The sequence below is a fragment of the Lactuca serriola genome, chromosome 6 (genome assembly GCF_051521515.1).
Source record: "Lactuca serriola cultivar US96UC23 chromosome 6, Lser_US96UC23_V15, whole genome shotgun sequence".
NCBI lineage: Eukaryota > Viridiplantae > Streptophyta > Magnoliopsida > Asterales > Asteraceae > Lactuca > Lactuca serriola.
The window spans coordinates 4,895,410-4,918,719 of record NC_136413.1 but is presented as its reverse complement, the minus strand read 5'-3'; the positions used below and the strand labels follow the sequence as shown (position 1 = coordinate 4,918,719).

Genomic DNA, 23,310 nt, shown 5'->3' with positions numbered 1-23,310 from the left:
TTATTATTTTGCATTTTAAAAGGGTTTTTTTTATCTACTAAATGAGTGACTACGATTGCGTCTCACGGTTTTACAAAATTCGGTCGTCTCACGTCAACCTAACACTATATATATATATATATATATATATATATATATATATATATATATATATATATATATATATATATATATATATATATATATATATATATATATATATATATATATATATATATATATATATATATATATAAAGTTAGGTTCAAATGTTTTCAATATCTATTGTGTGCATGTATGACTGATTCTGGACCAATCATTTTAGTTATTTTAAAAAAATTAATTAATGCATATTAAATGTTGAAGATGTAATTAATATTTATTATATCTTCAACATGTAATATGCATTAATTACTTTCTTAAAATAACTAAAATGATTGGTCCAGAATCAGTCATACATACACGTAATAGATAGTGAAAACAAAATAACCTAACCCTATATATATATATATATATATATATATATATATATATATATATATATATATATATATATATATATATATTCACCTATTGTATCTGCATGTACCTCTGTTTCTCTCTCATCTGGGTGAGAGTTTGACAGAAAATGAAGTCTCTTCTTTTCTAAACTTATAGTTCTACCGAAACTCTACTTCCATGGTGGTCTTCTTGAAATGACCCTTTTGCCATTCATCCTCTCTGTATCCATATATATTTATAATACTATAATAATGGTGTAATAACACCCAAAGCCTCCTTTTTTTACTTGAATTTGTCTTTCAATCCTTTCTCTCTCTAAGTTTTGTGGCATCTCCTCCGCAATCTTGCATCATCTCTGTATGTATATCTACAAGATTGTTTTGTTTAATGTATGCGTGACTGTTGTCCTGCGTATTGATTGATTTATGAAGTGATTAGTTTTTTGATTTGCGATTTTGTGTTTGTTGATGTATAGATGGCGATTTGATCAGATTTTGACGGGGTTTTTTGTGCCACGGGAGTTCTCCGGATTAACGGAATGCGAGTGAAGGAAATGTATCCGCTCTGTTGCATATCGCTGGAGAGTTCAGCGATCGGAGACAACTCACCGGAGCCGATGCCGACGTTGTCGAGGTCTTGTTCTGTTGCCGACATGAGATCCGATCCCAATGCCATTGGATGGCCTTCTTCTGGATCTGATTCCGGCTCCGGAAGTAGCAGCTTCGCCGGCGTCCTCTACAAATGGACTAACTACGGTAAAGGATGGAGATCCAGGTGGTTTCTTCTACGGAACGGCGTCCTCTCCTACTCGAAGATCCTCCGGCCAGAAAGCCTCATCGCCGCTGATGACGTTAGATTCATCGGCGATGTATCTTCCGGAAGACTCAAACGTCTTAATAGTTCTGGCACCAGACGCAATAAGCATCAGAAAACCGTCGGAATCGTTCATCTCAAGGTAATCAATCCATCAACTGATTGATAAACTCAAATTAAACAAATAAGGGTTAACAATTTTTTCTCAGAGAGAAAAAGAAAATACTGTTAAACCTCTTGTTCTAGGAAAATGTTCCCAATCTTCAGGTGAAAAACTTCTTCCCTCAAACTGCAATAAATTGAACCAGAAAACGTACTCCGATTTTTCTCGATTTCCGAGCTCACCTCCATTGATCACAACTTAAACCTACATTACATTTACATTCACACATAAGTTTGAATTTTGATTACTCATGAAATCTGAATGATTTATCAAAATGGGTATATGAAACAAAATAAAAAGGACTAAAGGACTGGATCTTGGGGTCACGTCAAGAGGGCCACACAAAGTGGCTATCCAATCCAATGGGTTTACCTTCTGTATAGCAGGCCTACCCCTTTATCTATTAGTGTGACACTAGCACCCCATTTTGTGCTTATTTGATCAAAATCTGGATGTGTTTTTGCTTTGTCCTTCTATTTCATACCCTCATTTCATCTGGATCTTGTCTTGTGGTGAGCTTTTTCCCTGTCTCTTTCATTTGACTATTCTTACTATGACTACACGTTCATATAAATTCTTCACTATTACGCTTTTTTCACTAATTTAATTTCAATTTCTTCCAAGTTCATCGACTGGAATTTTGTTCTAGATCACAGCTTTTTCCCCAAATAAGTTTTTTATTTTGTTTAATTAAAGCTGGAATTGACTACACAAAGGATCCGTTTGCACATTTTTCTGTCGTGTTCTTTTACTTGATCTGACGATCTTAATTCAAATCCATGTCGAACACTCTTTCCCAAGAAATCATTGTCTTCTCCACCAATTTTCTCATCATTCTGTCGTATTCTGTTTTAGGGTAAAACCTGCATCTTAATGATCTCGATTCTGTTATTCTGTTATTTTGCTTTCGTATTCTTTTCGGATTTCAAAAACCAATCACAATGTGATAATTTTCACATATATATATATATTTCTTTTTTACAGATCTCATCATTTCGAGAGAGCAGATCCGATAGTAGACGCTTTTACATATTCACTGCTACAAAGACACTTCATTTGAGGACTAGTTTGAAGGAAGAACGAGTAGCTTGGATTGAAGCTTTGGCTTCTGCTAGAAATCTGTTTTCTTTAAGAAGATTAAATGACAAAATATCCATTGTACAAACCGATATATCATTATCAACTGAAAAGTTAAAGCAACGTTTACTTGAAGAAGGTACAAGTGAAGTACTTGTAAAAGACTGTGAGCAGATTATGCTCACAGAATTTTCAGAAATTCAAGGCCAAGTTAGAGTTCTCTGTGAAGAACGTTCCAGTTTGCTCGACACCTTGAGGCAACTCGAGGTAAATTTTCTTCAATTCTTATTTATTTATTTATTTTGGGTTAAAAATGTTGAATTTATTTGTAATTTGAAATCTTGATTTACATTAATCTATCAGGCTGCTAATTTAGAAACCGAACCCTCTGGAGTTCCTGAAGGCGAATATCAATTAACACAACACGAGTTATCAGATATTCAACGTGGAAAATACAGTGGTAAGTTATTTTTCTAATTCAGTGACTTTTAGTTAATTACCATATTGTCATTTTTACCCTTGATAATATTCAGAATGGAGTACAACTGAATCATCGGATGATGTTGAAAAACAAGAGCTTGAGGAAGGTTCAGAGGAAGAAGAAAGTTACTTTTTTGACACAAAAGATCATTTTTCTGGACAAATTATAGCAAAGGAATCTGATTTTATGGATGAAAGAAACAGCAAACAGTTGAGATTTGAAAGAAGAAAGAAGCTTCCAGATCCAATTGAGAAAGAAAAAGGTGTAAGTTTATGGTCAATGATTAAAGACAATGTAGGAAAAGATCTTACACGTGTATGTCTACCTGTTTATTTCAATGAGCCTATTTCATCTCTCCAAAAGTGTTTTGAAGATCTTGAATACTCTTACCTTCTTGATCGTGCATATCAGTATGGAAAAGAGGTATAATTTATTTTTTTATAAATTTAAAAATGTGGTGGAAAATAGGAAATTAATGTCCTTGTGTTTTTGTCCTAGGGCAATAGTCTTCAAAGACTCTTGAATGTTGCAGCATTTGCAGTTTCTGGTTATGCTTCTTCTGAAGGAAGACATTGTAAACCTTTCAATCCTTTATTAGGGGAAACTTATGAAGCTGATTACCCTGAAAAAGGCGTTCGATTCTTTTCTGAAAAGGTTTGTTGTATTTCCTACTTGAATCTTGTTTATACATTTGGTATGTTGGAATGGAATTTGTTTGTTATGTCAAGTTAATAAACTAAATGAAATTAAATTGACATATAAAGAAAAAAGTTTTGTTTTTTTTTTTTTTTTTTTTTTGTAAATTACTAAATTACCCTGACATGTCAGGTGAGCCATCATCCTACCCTGATAGCCTGTCACTGTGAGGGTAGAGGGTGGAAATTTTGGGGGGACAGCAACATAAGAACAAAATTTTGGGGGAGATCAATTCAGCTTGACCCTGTTGGACTTTTGACCCTTGAGTTTGATGATGGTGAAGTTTTCCATTGGAGTAAGGTATGTAAAAAAAGACGATTTTGCCCTTGAGTTCAAAGTTTCATAAATGGCCTCTGTCGTATGTAAAAGATGATTAAAAGTTTTCAAACCACATCCTTGATATTAAAAATTAGTAGGGACCATTTATGAAAATTTGAACCCTTTTTAAATACAGTAATTGTTTGTTTTTTTTTTTTTTTTTTTTTATCTAAAATACAGGTGACAACAAGTATTTATAATCTTATTTTGGGAAAAGTATATTGTGATCATCATGGACTTATGCATATAGTTGGTAATAGAGAGTTATCTTGCAAGCTTAGATTTAAAGAACAGTCTCTTCTTGATAGGAATCCTCACCAGGTAATTAAATTAAATAAATAAATCTATTCTATTCTCACACTTTTATTTATAAAAATAAAAATAAAAATAAAAATAAAAATGTAAGTAAGATTTATATGTTTTGAATAGGTTCATGGGGTTATCGAAGATTCAAGTGGTAAAAAACACGCGACAATATTTGGAAAATGGGACAATAGTATTTACTACACAATTGGTGAGGGAACAAGTAAAACAAAAGATGAAAATCTTTTGTGGAAAAGGACTATGCCACCTGTCAATCTTACTCGTTATAATTTAACTTCATTCGCTATCACATTGAACGAGTTAACACCAGGACTCAAGGTAAATTAATAAAAAAATATATGATACATTCATTCAACTATTTTTTTTTTTTTATATCTGATTTTGGGTATTTTAAAAAAAAAGGAGAAACTTCCACCAACGGATTCAAGACTTAGACCAGATCAGAGGCATTTGGAGAATGGCGAATATGACATGGCGAATTCTGAGAAATTACGATTGGAGACAAGGCAAAGAATGGTATATTTTTCATATTCGATGGGTATTTTAGACTTTTTTTGACCTGTATAACGAATATTATTAAAAAGTGTATTTTGGTGATTTTTGTAGTCGAGAAAATTACAAGAAAACGGATGGAAGCCAAGGTGGTTTGAAAAAGATGGAGAAGATGGGACCTATAAATACGTAGGCGGCTATTGGGAAAAAAGAGAAGAACAAAATTGGGAAGATTGCCCTAATATATTTGGTGAATTTACTCAAGACACATTGTTTGTTAATAATAACTCCTAAATTTGGTTTAAGGTAACAATTTCATTTTTATTTATTTATTAAAGTATATTATTCAAAATTTGTTTACGTTATTTTGATTTTGGTGTGCAGAGGAAGCGGGACCCACCTCACCCACACGGCGTAGTGTTTGTAATTTGTTGTTGTTATATAGTGAAAGCTGACTTGTTAGTGAATTAATTTAGATGATGATGATGAGTTTTACTACTACTATTGTTGTATTGTTTTGGATGATAGAAATAAATGAAAGAAAAAAAAAAGAGAGTGAAATATGGTGAAGAAAAGGAATTTGTTTAGATGGTAGGTGTTAGAGAAGAATGTATTTTTAGGGAAATAGTTTTTATCTTTTTTATGATTTAAGTTTTGTTGATGCAATGATATATAATATCTTTGGTGAAATAATTGTATCTAAATGTTTTGTTTTATTTTTAATATGTTTATGGTGCAAATTGTTTGACTTTTTTCGTTTATTTAACGTGAAATAAGTTGGTGATGATTTAAATAGATTCAGATATTTGGTTCGAGGCCCATTAAGAGTGCTTAGACTGGCCCAATTAGCCAAAACGATTGGGTCCTAGAGGGTAGAAGATCCATGACCAATATGGCTTCAGCCCAAATTAGAAAAGCCCGATTTACAAACTTTTTTTTTTCTCACAATGGTATCTTGATAGACTTCCACTTTCATTAGTACTATTGGAAGATGATATGGTCAAAGTTCTTAAATGCAATCTAAACCCATCGGTTTGTTGTGATTTTGATTTGTTGAGGGATAATCACCAGAGAAAAATTAAAAGACTAAAAATATGTGTTGTTTTTTATGAACCTACTGGAAACACGACATCGAGAAAGAATTTTGTGATAGCTTGCAAAGTGGTAAATCAAGCTTTTTTTTCAAATTCAAAACAAACACGTATAAGTGAGAGTGACATGTTGGTTGTGTATGATAATGAGACTCTGCAATTAACATTTATGAAGCTTGTGATCCAATGTCACCCTTATGTGAGAGATTCCATGATGTTGACTCGACCCTCTATTTGATTAATGATACAACACCTCCAAGCTACCACAATAATCTTTACATGGACCAAAGAATTATGATTTATGGTGACTTAACCTAGTCGAATTCTAGTCTTATTTTGCTGTTAATTTAGGCTTCAAAAACCTTTTGGCCTACTCATCATTTGTTTTTATCCAAAAGACTTCCCTCTAAATAAATAAAGCGTCGTCCGCTTCAATATTACTTTGTAGCATATCGATATTGCCTTCTTTCACCACTTTGCAAACACCATTTTTATGATCCTTAAATATTTGTGTTTAATATAACACTGTACGGGTTTTCAATTATTTGGAATTAGAAAATTGATGATTTGAAAGTTGAATGAAATTGCAGAGAGATTTTAAGAGAGAAATAGAGGCTGGAGTGAGAAAAATGGTTCGGAGGTATTGGGATATTTTATATTTATTGAGTGACTTTAGGGGGAGGTGGGTAACTAGCCATATATATTCAACCCGGGATCGACCCGATCAATGGCTAAAAAATGGATTATTGACCAAATTTAAATGCGCATTTTCGTTTTTAGTTTTGATGATTTGTAAGCACTATTCACGTATTTTTCTTTCGCTTAAATTTAACTAATTTAGTGGATGAAATTAACTATGAAATCGATCAAATTTATCTTGTACGTACATGCCTCTTAATTAGTCTCTCAGCCGCTCATAAATGTTTGGGCATTAGCAACTGTGGTAAGAATTTTTATTTATTTATTTATTTTTCAGAAAAAATGTCCTATAAATAAAAAATAGTAAACTATACCATTTGAACGATCCACGTCAATCAATCCTAAGACCTATGTGAGAGGTTCATTGTGGAACACTAGCAATATTTTTGGTGTGTCATGGTTTCAACCCCATATATACGAGATATATAGAAATCCAGTGATACAATATTTATTGAAATAATTAGTTTAAATCTTATCTGTGAAGCTTGCTTTAATTTTAGATGTTAATTGTGTAAGTCACCCTTTATATGGTGCAAGTAGACTTGTTTTCAAGTGGGCTGCTAAACAAGGCATATGTATTTCATGTTGTGAAAGAACATTTAATAATGGTCATTTCCTCTTATCTAAAACACATTCCTTGAAGCGTTTAGAAGGTTGAAAACTGTCCATTTTAATTTGTTAGCTGAATCATGTCTATTTACGACGCAATTAATAATACTTGTGAGTGATTGGATGCATGTGAGCCTTGAACATATGCAAGTGGTGTAGATTCTGATTGTTTGTTGGTCATAAAGAGATAGTAAATATATTGATTATAAGGCATGTCTTGGCATTTCATGAAATGAATCTCCTTTTATGCATGATGTAAAGGGAATAAGACGCTCAATATAACAATTTATTTTAGTGAAAAGCTAATATTGATAGAGTTAATTGTGAAGGAAGTTGATCCTTGTGAGTACTCAACTAATGATGATATCGACCTACAAAACTTTATGCAACTGGTCGTGAAAGCGTTAAGATGTACTATGTATGCTTTAGTCTCTTGGCTGTTGAGAGTACTAACAAATAATATAAATAAATATGACCTACTTAGATAATCCATTTGAGAGCTTAAACTAGGTAGCTCCATACCTTTGGGACTTGGGGTGGTACATGAAATTAACATTAATTAAACTATATATAAGCTATGGAGCTTAGTGATCAATTTACCAAAACCATTTGACATGAACCAAAATTCTCATTATCTTTCAATATCATAAATAGGACATCTTATTGATTCAATATCCCACAATAGCTTCCAGTTGAGCTTAATATCCCACATATATAAATTCCAATAAGTCGATAACTCCTTTACAATGCATGTTTATGAACCAAATTCTCTCTTGGTTACTCAATTAACACTTCATTGACTTCAACTATATGTAACACAAGTAACATATCATTCAATATGCAGATTGACACTACTAAAAAACAGCCTTTTAATAACACACAATACATATCATAAAAGGGTCAGATGCCATGCAAATACGTGTCATTAAAACCCCTGTCATAAAGGAAGATACATGCATTTGCTTGTCATAAACTTATGACACACATTTTATGACAAAAAAATTCCGTGTCATCTTTTTTTATGAAAAAGCTTTAATGACACACATTTACGATACATGTTTACGACATATTTTATGTCATGTATTTTGCGTGTCATAACTTTAAGTGTTTTTGAAAAATAAATATAGAATTACTAATTTTCAAATTAAATAACAATTATTGTCTCATAATACAAAATTATATATATATATATATATATATATATATATATATATATATATATATAGAGAGAGAGAGAGAGAGAGAACTAGGTTCAAGTACTCTAACTAATTATTGTGCGGATATCATATGCTGTGAGAATTACTAAAAGAATAAGTTGTTTAGCAATGCGAATACGTTCAACCTTACAAAAATATCGTCATTTTCATGCATTCTAGCTAATTATTATTTATTTTTATTCTCACACAACGTTTTTCACTCATTTTCATTCTGACAGAATACGACCCAATAAACATTCTGATAGAAATGAGAATAACAATAATAAATGTATAATAACCTTATAGACGATTTAATTAGTGAGAATGAGTGTTAATGACAATAGTTATGTAAGATTGAACGTATTCTCATTGCTAAACAACTTATTCTCTTAGTAATTCTCATAGCATACGATATCCGCACAATAATTAGTTAGAATAGAATAACCTAAGTATATATAAACAAAACAATACATTTCAATACAATAACCTAAATCCAAGAAATAAAAACAATATAAGGTAATAACGAATTTGAGAACAAAAAACTTACCATTTGATTAATAGTTTCAATGGCATCAGAGAGATTAGAAGCTTGGAAGCCTATGGAAATTAGGGAGTTAAGAATATGTGAATAGTCAATCATATTGTTGAAATCGTGGCCTTGGATTATAGCACAAATGCCTTTTAAACTCTCTGATTCCTTGAACACCATCGACCTTAAGTTCTCAATCACCCCTGCTTATTTAATGGCATCCCCCATTTCTACAACTTCGGTTGCTACACTCTCACGTTACTAAGGGGTTGTTTCTGTTTTACAAAAAAAAAAAAAAGACAACTTACAAATGCACAATGTGCCCAATAATTCTCCAAAGACGAATACAAACAAATAAATCCTCATTATATAGTTAACCTAACGTGAATTGAAAGTTAGAACATTAGTTATCATTTGTGCTAATTTATATAATTTTCCCAAAGATATACATTAAGTTCAAATAAGTCATTATACTAGTTTTCCTTCGGTTTTAGTAATTCAAAAAATCATACATATGCAAGACTTCAAACATACTAAACAAAATTGCAAACGAATCAAACAAATCAAGCCTACGGAGCACTTTGTCGAGCCAGTGAATGAGAGGGAGTGCCAATGAGGAAGATGAATCAGTGTGGAAGGGAGAGAAACTCATATATGGTTTCATAGAATCAAGTGAATCAAATCAAGATTGAGGGGATATGAATTACTGATTTCATATAATAACGTTGAAATAGAAGATAAAACCCTAAATCCCTAGTTCTTCTTTGATTTTGGGATAACGTAGTCTTTAAAGTGGGGTGTTGGAATATAATTATAAAACGACAATAAAGCAGGACACGCATATTTGATTAAGTGTACTCCATATTTTTATTCTTTTTACTATCACATTGAGACATGACATACAAAAATGAGTGTCATAGTCTGCGTGTCATTAAAGGCCTATTTTCTAGTAGTGAGATCACGATTCACAATTATAAGATATAATAAGTAGAAAGTTATTCACCTTGGCTGTAGACTTGAAGAAGAATGGTTCCATATCATATTTACATCATTTTCACATAAATAAAGTGCAATCCTTATTCTCAACAATAACATTTTATCATCTAAAATCATTCAATTTTCACCCCACACATGTATATTTATCAATGTAATATGAGTATGTTAATATTATTTCAATCATGAATTAACGACAAACTTGAAATTTTATATAATATATATTCAATAATCCTTAGCGAATAGTTTATATCTCACTTAACCCCCAAATTTGACTAAATGGCTTGTAGCCCAACGATATGTGTATTGGAAAGGTGCCCCTCCCCCATCTGGTTGAGGGTTCAAGTCCAATGGTGGAAAAAAGGTCTAGATTTAAGAGTATGATTAGTAGGTGTGTGAGTTGTTGTTCTAAAAAAACATAAGCCCCAAATTTGGAAACCCCAATTCCAAATAGAAGATTAAAACTTAAACAAGATGATATGTTAGATTTTGGTAAAGGTGAGCATTTGGACCTCGGGAGTAGATCAGAACCTGACGTGGAACGAACTCAACAGGTCCGGTCCAAGGTGCACCAAATTCAGCAAAACCGGTCTGGTCTAAGAGCCAGTCCAATGCAATCTAGTTGTGCTTCAAACACTCACCCCTATAGACATAATATATAAACTAACTTTCGGTAGGGCTTCAACGAGTTGTACCATATACACCTAATGGTGTACTGGTCCAACGGGTACAAGAAATGAAAAACCCAGACATGGACCGGCCTCAACAGGTCTGGTCCAAGGTCCGCTAATTTTTGCCAAACCAGTCCAGTCCAAGAGCCGGTTCGGTCCGATTCCGTCGAAATGCTCACCCTTAGATTTTGGTGTTCAATTCTAACATCAGTTTATTATGATACTCCTTCAAGGCAACTTTAACCTTTACACTATGTGAAAATCACACCAACTATCGACTCCTGGAATATTATGGAATGAAGATATCACCTAAGGCTTATTTAACCCGAAATTCAAACTTTGGTTGACATTTCTTTCAACTATAATTGGAACAGGCTGATAGGTTTTATGCATACTAAAACAAGTTCCTAGGCAGCGAAAGCATATAAAAATTCAAATGTGTTCATGATTGAGATCAAGTTCTTGCCACCTTTTCTTGGTTGAGAGGACTCAACATAGAATCCCTCTAATAGTATCGCACCCAAGAATATTAAGAGAGAAAAACTCTAAAACCCTAGGAGAGAGGAGGCAAGATCCAAAACTCCAAAACCCTAGAAGGGTTATGATTTTCGTCCTATGAGTGGAAGGGAAGATGAGATCTGAATTTTGGAGGTAGAAAATGAGCATCTAGGGTTTGATCCCTAGCTCCCTATTTATAGACTTCCAGTTGCTTGGTCCCAAAGCAACTCCGAAACTCTGATAGGGCTTATCCAAATTCATCCAACCCTATTCTATCTTTCTTGAATGTTCCAATTAATTAAAACTTTTAATCAATTAATATTTAGTCACTCTAATTAATTTACTCCTAATTAATTCCAAAATAGTTTTTAATTAATTTATCATAACATGACAAATTAATAAACTAATTTCTCCTAAATTCTTTATGTCTTTTAATTGCTTAACTGGGTATTAAGTGCTACCCAAATAGACTCCACTACTATTAGAAATATTACCAATAATTATCATATTGGACACTCTTTCTAATAGTATTCCACTCAGACAAGTCATCAACTATATGACGTCTAATACTTCTCAAATAATCAACATATAGTATGTCATCCAATGCAACTACCGAACTCAGATCATATCAAGATTCAACCCTTAGATGAGTAATCAACTATTCCTTTGTTTTACAAGATATATCTATGAACTTGATACTCGGATAATGGTCAATATCAATGTTCAATATTATGTTTTATGATAAATATTTATGATGACTACATCAGATTATTAAGTTGAGCACATCAATTTCAATCAGGGCTCAGCCAAGCACTTTAGATGTCACACAAAATCAAAGGATATCTCTTATCATGTTAGAGAAGAAGGAACAAATAAATATTGACTACATGGTTTCATCTAATCATCATGTCATATATGGACATATCCTTTATTACTACCGGTTACGGATAGCGTTAGAGAAGATCAATGTATAACATATTTGTAAAGTAAAAACATCATGTATTTCAATTTGAAGAATAAGAGATGTTATCATTTTAGAATTACTTGTGATTTTATCCATTAAGTAATCTCTAAGTACGGGTTGTTCAAATACGTACATCTTAATAAAGTATTCATGAGTGTTAGTTGCAATCTCCATGCTATGTCCCATCACCATGTACATTCTACTAATACTCCATGTTAGTCTTAATCACTACTTACTTGCAAGAGTATGACCTAATGTGGAGGAGGTTTAAGTAAATTAATATTCGGAAAGTGGGTTCTAAACATTCAAAATGAAACACATTACTAAATTAACTCAAAATTGTAGCAATTCATCTTATAAAATAATCACCAATTCAGTTATAATTTATACTATATAAATTAACTCAAACTTGCACATAACTGCTTTCTTGGTGTTTTTCATTTTAGCCTTATTTTAGGGTTTCAAGTCATTTGGACAAGCCGCACTACCAAAGAGCATTGGAAATAGGAAACTTTGAAGCTTTTGCTAGTGTTTGATCTCTAACATCCTAACACATTATTTTTTCATATTTGTAAGTTACATTTGCATATTTGTAACACCGTAAATTTTCAAACAAAAATTTCATTTTAAAAATCACATAATTCTCATAACATAGTTCTTAAAACCCCCCAAATGATAATGTTTTCAAAACACATATTCAGAAAAATGTTTTAAACATAACCAGGATCCTCAAAATTTAACTCCGCCTCGTGTGTATAATCAAGTCGGCGCCTTCCCGGGATCCTGAGAAGTACCTGAAACACATAACACATAACACGGTAAGCACGAATCTTAGTGAGCTCCCTAAAATACCACACATAGATCATTAGCCTCTCATGGCTATACTTAGATAAGACCCTCCGGTCAATGTGGCTCAGTGGAACCCTCCGGTCCCACAACTGGGATGAACCCTCCAGTCCTAACTCATTAAGCTCAGAATAATACACATCATAAATCACAAAGACATAATGCAGGATTTCTAGGTTTTGAGGTGGGAACGACTTTATGCCAAGTTCTTAAAGTGTGAGTTTTGGTTACGGGAGGTCCAATTATTGGGACACCTCGTTAACCAAAACAAGATTTTGGTCAACCCAGCCAAGATTGAGGTTGTAGTACCTCTGACTCGTTTGACTAGGAAGGGTGTGGATTTCGATTAGGGCCCTGAGTAGCATGTTGCATTCGAGAGGTTGAGGCAGAAGTAACGCGAGGCCCCAGTGTTGACCCTTCCCGATGGTTTTGAGGATTTTGACGTATTTTGTGCATCCATCATCGGACTAGGGGAAGTTATTATGTAGCGGGGGAGGGTTATTGCTTATGCTTCTTGGTAGATGAAACCGCATGAGGTTCAGAATCCGACTCATGATTTGGAGTTGGGATCAGTGGTATTTGCTCTCATGATTTGGCGGCCTTATTTGTATGGGGTTTGGTGTACTATCTACATGGATCACAAGAGTTTGAGATATCTCATGGATAAGACGAATCTGAACATGAGACAATATAGATGGCTTAACGTAGTTAAGGATGATGACTGCGAGATTCTGTACCACCCGCGAAAAGCGAATGTGGTCACTGATGCTTTGAGCCGCAAATCAGCTAGTTCCTCGGTTGGGAGTTTATGTATGAGGATTTCGATTGATTCTCCACTTATGGATTTGATTAGGAAGGCGCAGTTCGAGGGAGTTAAGAAGGATCATTGAAAAAATGAGAGGATCAGGGGTGATATTGACAGGTTTTTCACTTACAGTCATGGATTGTTCACCCAGTGTGGTCGGGTTTCTACATTGGATTTTGGTGGGATCAAACAGACTATGTTGGAGGAGGCACATAAGTCCATATTTTTGATACACCATGGAGCCACCATGATGTATCAGGATTTACGACTTAGCTACTGGTGGGTGTGAATGAAGAGGGAGATATCCTGGTATGTTGAGAGGTGCTTGAACTGTCGGATGGTCAAGGCCAAGCACCAGAAGATGCATGTAAAGCTTCAGCCTTTAGAGGGCCCCTTGTGGAAATGGGAACATATCACCATGGATTTCATCACCAAGCTACCTCAGACGGCTAAGGGTTTTGATGCAATTTGAGTAATACTAATAGTGGGGTGTCTGACCAAGAGTGCCCACTTCTTAGCTATTTGAGAGAGTTCCTCAACCGAGAAATTGGATGATGTGTATGTATATGAGATCATCGCCCATCATGCTATTCCAGTTTCTATTGTTTCAGACCGGGATGTTCGGTTCACTTCGCGGTTTTTGTAGAGGTTCCACGAGGAACTGGGTACGAGGTTGCATTTTAGCATTGCTTATCATCCGTAGACTAATGACCAGAGCGAGAGGGCCATTCATACACTTGCAGATATGTTTAAGGCCTGTGTCATAGATTTCAGTGGGTGCTGGGACTAATACCTTCCTGTGGCTAAGCTTTCTTACAACACAACTATCACTCCATTATTAGTGTGCCGCCATTCAAGCTCCTCTATGGGAGGAAGTGTCGTACCCCGATTTGATGGGGAGAGGTTATTCATAGGGTTATGGGAAGGACTGAAGTAGTCCTTTAGACAATAGAGATTATTCAGCAGATCGGATAGAGGTTGCAAATAGCTCAGAGCTGGAAGAAGAGTTATGTCGACAAGCGCCGATTGGAGTTAGAGTTCCAAGTCATCGATATGTTTCTACTGAAGGTATCTCCCTAAAAGGGTGTAATATGCTTCAGGAAGAAGGGAAAGTTAGGACCCCGATATATTGGTCCGTTTCGAGTGATTTCCAGGGTTGGCAGGGTAGCTTATCCGTTGGATTTGCCTGAGAAGCTCAATTTGATTCACAACACCTTACATGTTTATCAGCTTTTGACGTGTGTGTCTGATGACTGAACGGTTCTTCCCATGGACGATATTGAAGTTGATGATTACCTGAATTGTGCTGAGAGACCAGTAGCGATCTTGGATAAGAAGACGAAAGCCTTGCCCAACAAGTTGGTATCTTTGGCCAAGGTCCAGTGGCAATAATGGAAGGGTTCCGAATAGACTTAGGAACCCGAGACAAAGATGCGAGATCATTACCCTAAGCTATTCACAACATCTTACTTCGAGTACTAAGTCTAATTCAAGTAAGGAGAATTGTAACATCTCTATTTATAGGTATTTTACATTTTGGTCCTTGGTATGAGAATTGGTTGCAAATTGGTCCCAAATGGCATTATAATGAAAAGTGGAGATTGCATGCGTACGTTGGGCGTACGTGGTTAGGGGTCAAACCATAATTTTTAGGGTTTAGGCACTATTTAAACGTCCTCAAATAATTGATACCTCTTCATTCTTCAGCCCCCACCTCCATATTCGACCCTAGCTAACCCTAATCCATTTTTTTAGCATCCTTGAGCCATTAGTGTCTTTTGGTGTTCATAAAGGAAGGAGAAGGAAAGGAGAATATCTTGGAAGCTTGAAGCAACCTTGGAAATGGAAGTTTTGCACCTTCCTACATCTCCATAAGGTATAAAGTTTATACCTTGATGCTTATTTAGTTAGATCTAACTTTTGTGATGTTATTATGGGCTTTTGTCCCCACTCAATGATCTTCTTGAGTATTGCATGCTCTGGACCCAAATGAATTGTCCTTCCAGACGTTTTGGAGTGTCTAAGGTCATAAAAATGCAATCTTGGTCATTAGTTTTCTTCCATGCATGCATTGTAATGTCTTAATGAGTTAAGAAGTTAGAGTTTTTAGTATTGAGCACTTCCTAGCCATGCAAAGTCATAAAGTGGGAAACTTTATGACTTAAGAGGTTTTCTTAGGACTAGATCTAGGTTTTAGACGAAAGGGATTAAGGGTTTAAGCTCTTAATAGAATGAGAAGTTGGCTGGCACATACGTTGGGCATACGCTAGAGTACATTGTGCGTACGTGGTCAACAACCCACTTTTTGGTCAAGCTCCTAGTATGCTGTGCGTACAAGTTTAGTACGCTAGGCGTACTCATTTGAGTGGACTCGATTTACTTCTTTGACTTTAGACTTTGATTAGGATTTAACCAAGTTTGGCCTAAGGGTATTTTGGGTATTTTGAGTTATAGTTGATTTTGGTCACTATTTGATGTATAGGTGACTTGTAGAGCTGATATTCAGAGTAGTGTCTTGTTCAACTATCTTTCCGGATTGAGAGGTGAGTTTTACTCACTGTACTTATGGGTCTAAGGCACCAATGTTTGCCCCCTAGGTTATGTATCTTGGTATATTGGATGTTGTTATGATATAGGGATCTGTTAGATCTGTATCTTGATATATAGGATGTTGTTATGTTGTAGTGATCAGTTAGATCTGTATCATGGTATATAGGATGTGATATGTAGTAGTGATATATAGATTTGATTGTTGCCTGTTGCTTGTTTATAGTGTTATCTATTGCATATGTCGACATAATGTGGCTTGGGGTTAAGGCTTTCTTGTTATGTGTGTGAGCCAAAAAATCGAGGGTAATCCACCCCGATGGTTCTGGACCCGAAGGTATACGAGTTCGATGACTGATTGGACATGTTGTATTGTGGCATTGCAGTCCAATGACTTATTGGGCCATGGGTAATCCATCCCGATGGCTATGAACCTGAAGGTATTCCATTCTGATGATTGATTGGACCTAGCATTCATGATTGTATATGTTATATATGTTCTGTGTGGTACTTTGGGAGAACTAACAAAGCTTTGGCTTAAAGATTCAATTTATTTTTTCCGGTAGTTTAGATGATCATGGCAAGGCGAAGGCGTGATCGTACATGTCCTTTCATGACATGTTGTTGGAGATTTATGATACATTGATCGTGGATATTTGTACTTTATAATTGGTTTTGTTATGGGTTTTGTTTGAAAACAATGGTTTCTTTTGATTTGAAAATGAAATTTTTTATTGTGATTTTGGGATGTTACATATTGATAGGCTTTAGTGGGAGTGTTGTAAGATTGTGGGGTGATCGTAGCATTCACTAGGGTGGCAGGTAGTGGTAGAAGTGTTGTTAGACTACAGGGTAGCTGTATCGTTCATTAGGATGGCAGGTGGCGGTAAGAGTGTTGTAAGACTGTGGGGTGGCCATAACATTCTCTAGATTGGCAGGTAGTGTTGTAGTGTTATAAGACTACGGGGTGGCCCATAGCATTCACCCGATACATGAGCAGTTGCAAGGATGTTGAGGAAATATGATCATGCTCGTCGTTTCCTTTAGGTGGGATTAGACCATGGTAGGTCGGGTAGTGAGATAGTGGGAATGCCACAACATTCATGGGATTGAGGAAGGTTGAGGTCGTTTGGGACCGGTTGTGATGTAAGACTACAATTGGGCGAGTAACATTCATTTAAAGCAAAGTAGATTATGTTGCATCAGTGTAATGGTTGGTTATGTTATCCCTGGTTGGATTAGGAAGGCTGTTGGAGCCATTAAGTAGGCTAGTATAGATCTTGCCAGATAGACCCTCGTTCAGAGTCATGTGGTGTGTATGTTTGTGAGGCTCTCAGTCTCAACAACTGGTTGGGACTCTAATATTTTGGTTAAATTGGAAGGTAAGTACAAGGCCAAGGAGGTCTAGGTTAGATTTGAAATATGATTATGGATCAACAAGATGAGCCTGGCTTGGTACCAATGATTGAGACTCATGTTGGGAGCCGTCTTTGTTTTCAAGTGAAAGGTTTTTGACAACGATTAATGGTCGGGGATTTTGTTTCTCAGTAGAATCAACAAGTAATTCAGTGTCAGAAGGATTTTCATTCGGTTTAGGTTTTGAAGTAGAGTCGCATTGGCATTGATTAAGAATGGTTTTATATGTCGGGAACTCACAAAAAGATATTGGATTTCTGGATTTGAGCTGAGTAATGATGGTTATTCTTCATTGGTTAAGATTAGTGGGGAAAGGATTCGTTCGTCGTCAGTGTGTGAGTCCTGCTAAGGTTGGGTTTGATTATTTAATACTGGAGGGCCATTGTATGTCAGAGTCGAATTTTATCGGGGTTCTGGAAGAATTAACTAAATCGTTCGGGGTACTTGGAATATGGTGGTAAGTGATTGCAAGGACGAAATCTAATTTTATCGGGGTTCTAGAAGAATTAACTGAATCGTTCGGGGTGCTTGGAATGTGGTGATAAGTGATTGCAAGGACGAAATCTAATTTAAGTGGGGTTATGGAAGAATTAACCGAATCGTTCGGGGTACTAGTATTCTACGACGTGGCAATGGTTAAGCGGATCACATATGTTTGGGCCACCACGACATGGCCAAGGAAGGCTACCGCGTAGTAGCTAATCAGGCCCAAGCCCATGACTCATTTAGGGTTCCCTTCATGTTTAACCCCTTATAAACCCATTATAGGGCTCATTATCAGCCTCCAAGTCCCCTTTCACCTCAGAAAACCCTAGCCTTCATCCATTTCTTGATTCTTGGTCTATTTGAGAGTTTTCTTGGCTTAGTGAAGAGAAGAAGAAGAAAAAGGTGATCTTTTGGTGGAGTTTGCAAGGAATCAGCATTATCATCACCTCATATTATCTCTGTACCTTTGTAAGTGTCCAAGTTCCTTTCTTTATGTCATTTGGTAGTTAGATCTTGAATATTATCCCATGTTCTTCATGTTTTATAAAGCTTGGAGGGAAGGAACTCATAAAGTTGGCAACTTTATGACTCTCCTGAGTCTCAATAGTATTATATGTTATGGATCTAGTTTTTGATGGATGTTCTTATCATTTGCCTAAGTTTTGGCCTTTAGAGTTCATATTTTGACCCGAGAAGGATCTTAGACATGTATTGGACATATATGTCTATAAAGCTTCCACCTTTATGATAAATCCATCATTAGAAACCCTTATGGAGTGGTTGGGTTAAGAACTTTTCGGATTAAGAGCTTATTGGTTAAGATGTCACGGGTTTTCGACCTAGGGTTAGAGATCTTTATCTCTTTACATGTCTTAGTGGATAAAGTTGGAAACTTTATCCATTTAGACCATACTATGGACTAGATCTGAGCTTTGGAGCTCTTGGAATTGAAGAAAGTAGCTTAATCCATGAAGTTGCTAGAAACCTAGTGCCCATAGCATGGCCATAGGTCGCCACGATGTGGCGCCATGGAATTTCATGTATGTTTGGTTAAGTGAAGGCCATGACGGGGCTAAGGAAGGCCACGACATGACAATTGCCTAAAATCAACTCTGGTCATTGACTTTTGGTCAATCTATGTTTTTAGAAGGTAGACTTAGGGTTTGCCTTGTGTGGATTGTTAGGAGGTGTTTAACACCCATATTTTGGCGGTAAGAGCTGTTGGCTGTAGTCAGTGTGGCGTTGCATGAGGTTTTAGTCAGCATTGTGATTCAGATGACTCTCCTCACTATACATAGGGGTCGAAGGAACCAATGTCTGCCCATTGCTTTATGTTATATAGGAAGATCATGAGGTGGCCCTTAACATTTGTATGAAAGACCTAAAGGTGGCTCCCAACAAATTATATGCAAGACCAGGGACTGGATCCTGGCAGTTGTATATAGTATGCTAGTTTTTTTTTGTGATACTTTCATGGAAGATCAAGAGGTGTGTAACATCCGGATTTCCAGGTATCATAATTTAAGTATTTATTTTTGAGTTAAGAAGAGGGACTCGACGAGTTGACACCTAAACTCGTCGAGTAGGATCACGACTGATGACTCGGATTAATGAATGGACTCGACGAGTCGGCAAGTCGACTCGACGAGTCCTCTCCGTGGACAAAAACCCTAAATCTTTGGGCCTGCGCCCTATTTAAGGGTCCTTATGGCCTTCATTTGCGGCCACACACCCTTGAGAAACCCTAAACGAACCAGAGAGCATAGAGAGTGAGGGAAGGAGCTAATTTCATCACCATTAGTGCATTCTTGCAAGAAGGAATGAAGGGATTCAAGCTAGGCTAATTGGGGAGCTCAGATCTACTATCACTTCATCAAAGGTTGTTGTTTGAGGTATGAATTCATGCCTATTTTCGTGTATATAGTGGATCTCATAAATCTCGGGTTTCCTTGCCCCTTTTTTACTTGAGTTATGGAGTATGTGGAGTCCTTTTGTGGTATAGACATTAGATCTTGAGAGGTCCAAAGAGTCCCAACAACCTAGCTTTATGCAGTCACATAAGAGTATTGAGCCTACGACACCATTGTGAGGGTTATTTTATCAAATAGAGCTAGATGTGTGGTGCATGGACATAAAGATTGAACCTTTACGTGACTTTTGGGTGCTAGAAGGTCAGATCTATAAGTTAGAGAAAGAGATCGGACCTCAGAAGGTCAATTGAGTATTGCCATGGAGGAAACTCGTTGGGTTCATGAGAGGACCCGACGAGTTGGATCGGGTTGCCCGCGATTCGTGATCAGTGTTAACCCGTCGAGTGAAAGGGTAACTTGACGAGTTGAGTGAGGCCTTAGGGGGATTCAGAGGACACACATGGACTCGCCGAGTCACCCAAGTGCACTCGACGAGTCTGGTCAAAGTTGGACCGTTGACTGGAGCTGACTTCCGTTGACCTTAGGGTTTTGGTCAAACTGATTCAAGAGAGGTCATGGAGGGGTAGAATGGTCTTCTACCCATTCTTAAGAGATGAGAACATAAAGAGAGTATTGATTAGAGATATTATCATTTTGATAGGAGGAGGCTAGATCGGGGATATCGAGAACGAGAGTATACTAGACATCATACGAGGTGAGTCTTCTCAATCTACCTTACCTTGAATGGTAATTATATGTGACTGGAAGGTCGTATGTTCTATGACGAGTATGTGATATATGTTTCCATGTGATATGTATATGTTATGTATGTTATGAGTAGTATGGTATGGACCGGAAGGTCAACAGGGTATGGACCGAAAGGCCTGCAGTGGATGGACCGGAAGGTCAATATGGTATGGTCCTGAAGGCCGACAGAGTAGGACTGTAAGGTCTACTCAGATTGTGAGACCGGAAGGCCCCTGAGACACATTGACCGGAAGGTCTCATAGAGCTATATCCTCGAGTAGCTTATGTGTTGTATGTAGTATTTTGGGGAACTCAATAAGCAATTATGCTTACCATGTTATGTGATATGTGTTTCAGGTATTAGCGAGGATCGCGGGAAGACGCCGACGTGATTAGTACACATTGACAGAGGATTTTGTACTTGAGATTCTGGGATATGTTTTACCGTGATAACATTTGATACAGTTGTGTTTTGAAATGATTTATATGAGATATGTTATGGTTGAAAAATGAAAGAAAAATTGTTTTAAATTTTCACGTTGTTACAAGGTGCCTCTTGACACTTGTTTGTAAGACTTACGGTTTTGGCTCCCAAGCCTGACAAGGAGCGACCATGATACGAATCATGACATAATGACAAGACTATGGTTGGCACATAACAATCTCTATTGTATGTATGGTATTTTTTATTTTAGGGAACTCACTAAGCTTTGTGCTTACGACTTTATGTTCTTGGTTTTTGGTACTTCTTATACGAAAGGGACGGGCCTGGGGTGAATGCACATCATCCCCCGACGTTTTCCACATTAGCTTTTTATAACTTTTGTTCTGATGTAATTACTTTGGCTGGTTTTGGAACAAATTGTTGTATTGTTTATGGTTTGAAAAATGAAAAATTTACAATGAATTTTTGGGACGTTATACACTTGGTATTAGATACTTGACAATGAAGTTTATTTGGGAATTGTCACAATTGATAATGTACTTTGTCTTATAACTAATTTTACCCCCACGCTAACCTTTGATGTTGATTTGTTGTTTTTTAGAAAGTACGAGTTTGTACATTGGTATATGCACCGCAATATTCATTCATACACCGTCCATAACGTCTGACCCTGAGATTGTACTCATTAGGCTTCCCTATAGCCTAACCTACTTATTGATAAATTGTTTCAAGTTAGTAGACATTGGTAGAAGCTTAGGAGACTCATAAGCTTTGGATATTTAAAAGACCTTTGATTTGTAATATCTTCTTAAACCATTATTTTGATATCTGTTTTAGCACTCTTGCATGATATGTTGTATTAAACCCCTAAATGGTTTTGGAAAATTTTAAATGAGACTGTTATCCGTGTTTGAACTTTGTAAAATATAGAATTAAACTTTGGAAATCGTTTTTCCTGCAAACTACAAGTTTAAAACTATTTTGAAAGATTTAATTAAAGGCAATTCAAATAGGCCCATGCGAGGGGTGTTACATTGTTCCTGTTTAATTTTCTTAGCAAACTTATCTATATCATTGTCGTTGTATTTCTCGAGGGTGCATCTTAACCCAACACATAAAACCACGAATAGAAAAAAAAACTTGGGTGAAAACACTCTTGGAAAAACCAGAAGGGAACTCTTATTTATTCTTGTAAAATCGACTGTGGAGGGAGGTTACAAGAATGATGTAATCACCAAGGTAATATATATAGGAAAGAGGCTTCTGAAAGATTTGATTGAAAAATAATGACATCTAAGAGCCTTATATGTAGCCTTACAAACATTGTCCTAAGGGTGGACAATATCGAGCGTGAAGGTGATGAGGATGCTAACATCGCCCCATATGTCCTGTTACTTAAGGGATAAATCCATTTACGAGAAGATCTCCCCGAGCCTCGTCTCCCTTTTCGCCTTCTTCATATTGTACCTTGTGCATCAGTAGTTGTACCAAAAGGCGAGGTATGAGAGGCATACTAGCTAGTGAAAACTATTTCCATGTGTCTAGGGAAGAAAGGTAAAGAATGAGAAGAAAGAACAAAAGTTATGTGTGCGCTGATTATTATTTCACCGAAGGGAGGGGTGATAGTTATTGGATACCCATCAGACCATCACCCAAAGCATTCTCTATAAAACATAATAGTTTTTTTTGAACGACAAACAAAAGATTAGCATTAAAAAAAAAGACTAATGCGAGATGCTCAAGTCGAATCATAAGAGAAGTTTGATATAGAAGACATAAACCAATCAAGTTTTGAGAATTTTGCATCTACACTTAATCCAAGAAAAGTACTAATGCATAATAATTAATTAGGAAACTTTGCTAACTAATTATTAGGTTATCTAAAATGGTGAGTTTTATGTGAGAGTTAATGAGATGACAAATATAGTTGTCATTCAATACATTAAATTCTACCGATGTCACTTTGACATTTTTTGGAGTTTAGTGACCACTGAACTTTTCAATAGATAAAAGT

The 23,310-nt window shown here is 36.0% G+C and overlaps 1 protein-coding gene across 3 annotated transcripts; it reads left to right on the top strand.

The window, feature by feature from the left end:
• Positions 1 to 562: 562 nt before the first annotated feature.
• On the top strand, positions 563 to 5,560 carry ORP2A (OSBP(oxysterol binding protein)-related protein 2A). Of its 3 annotated transcripts, none has more exons than XM_079004653.1 (12): positions 563 to 837; positions 956 to 1,435; positions 2,441 to 2,800; positions 2,897 to 2,993; positions 3,067 to 3,437; positions 3,513 to 3,668; positions 3,843 to 4,010; positions 4,209 to 4,349; positions 4,458 to 4,670; positions 4,755 to 4,868; positions 4,959 to 5,150; positions 5,229 to 5,560. In XM_079004653.1, exons 2-11 carry the CDS (start codon positions 1,019 to 1,021, stop codon positions 5,136 to 5,138), a joined length of 2,217 nt encoding a protein of 738 aa, XP_078860779.1. In that variant the 5' UTR covers positions 563 to 837; positions 956 to 1,018; the 3' UTR covers positions 5,139 to 5,150; positions 5,229 to 5,560. The 3 variants fall into 3 exon arrangements, with proteins under 3 accessions (XP_078860779.1, XP_078860780.1, XP_078860781.1); XM_079004654.1 differs by having other exon boundaries at positions 563 to 869; XM_079004655.1 differs by lacking the exons at positions 563 to 837; positions 956 to 1,435 and adding an exon at positions 1,830 to 1,968.
• Positions 5,561 to 23,310: the final 17,750 nt, after the last annotated feature.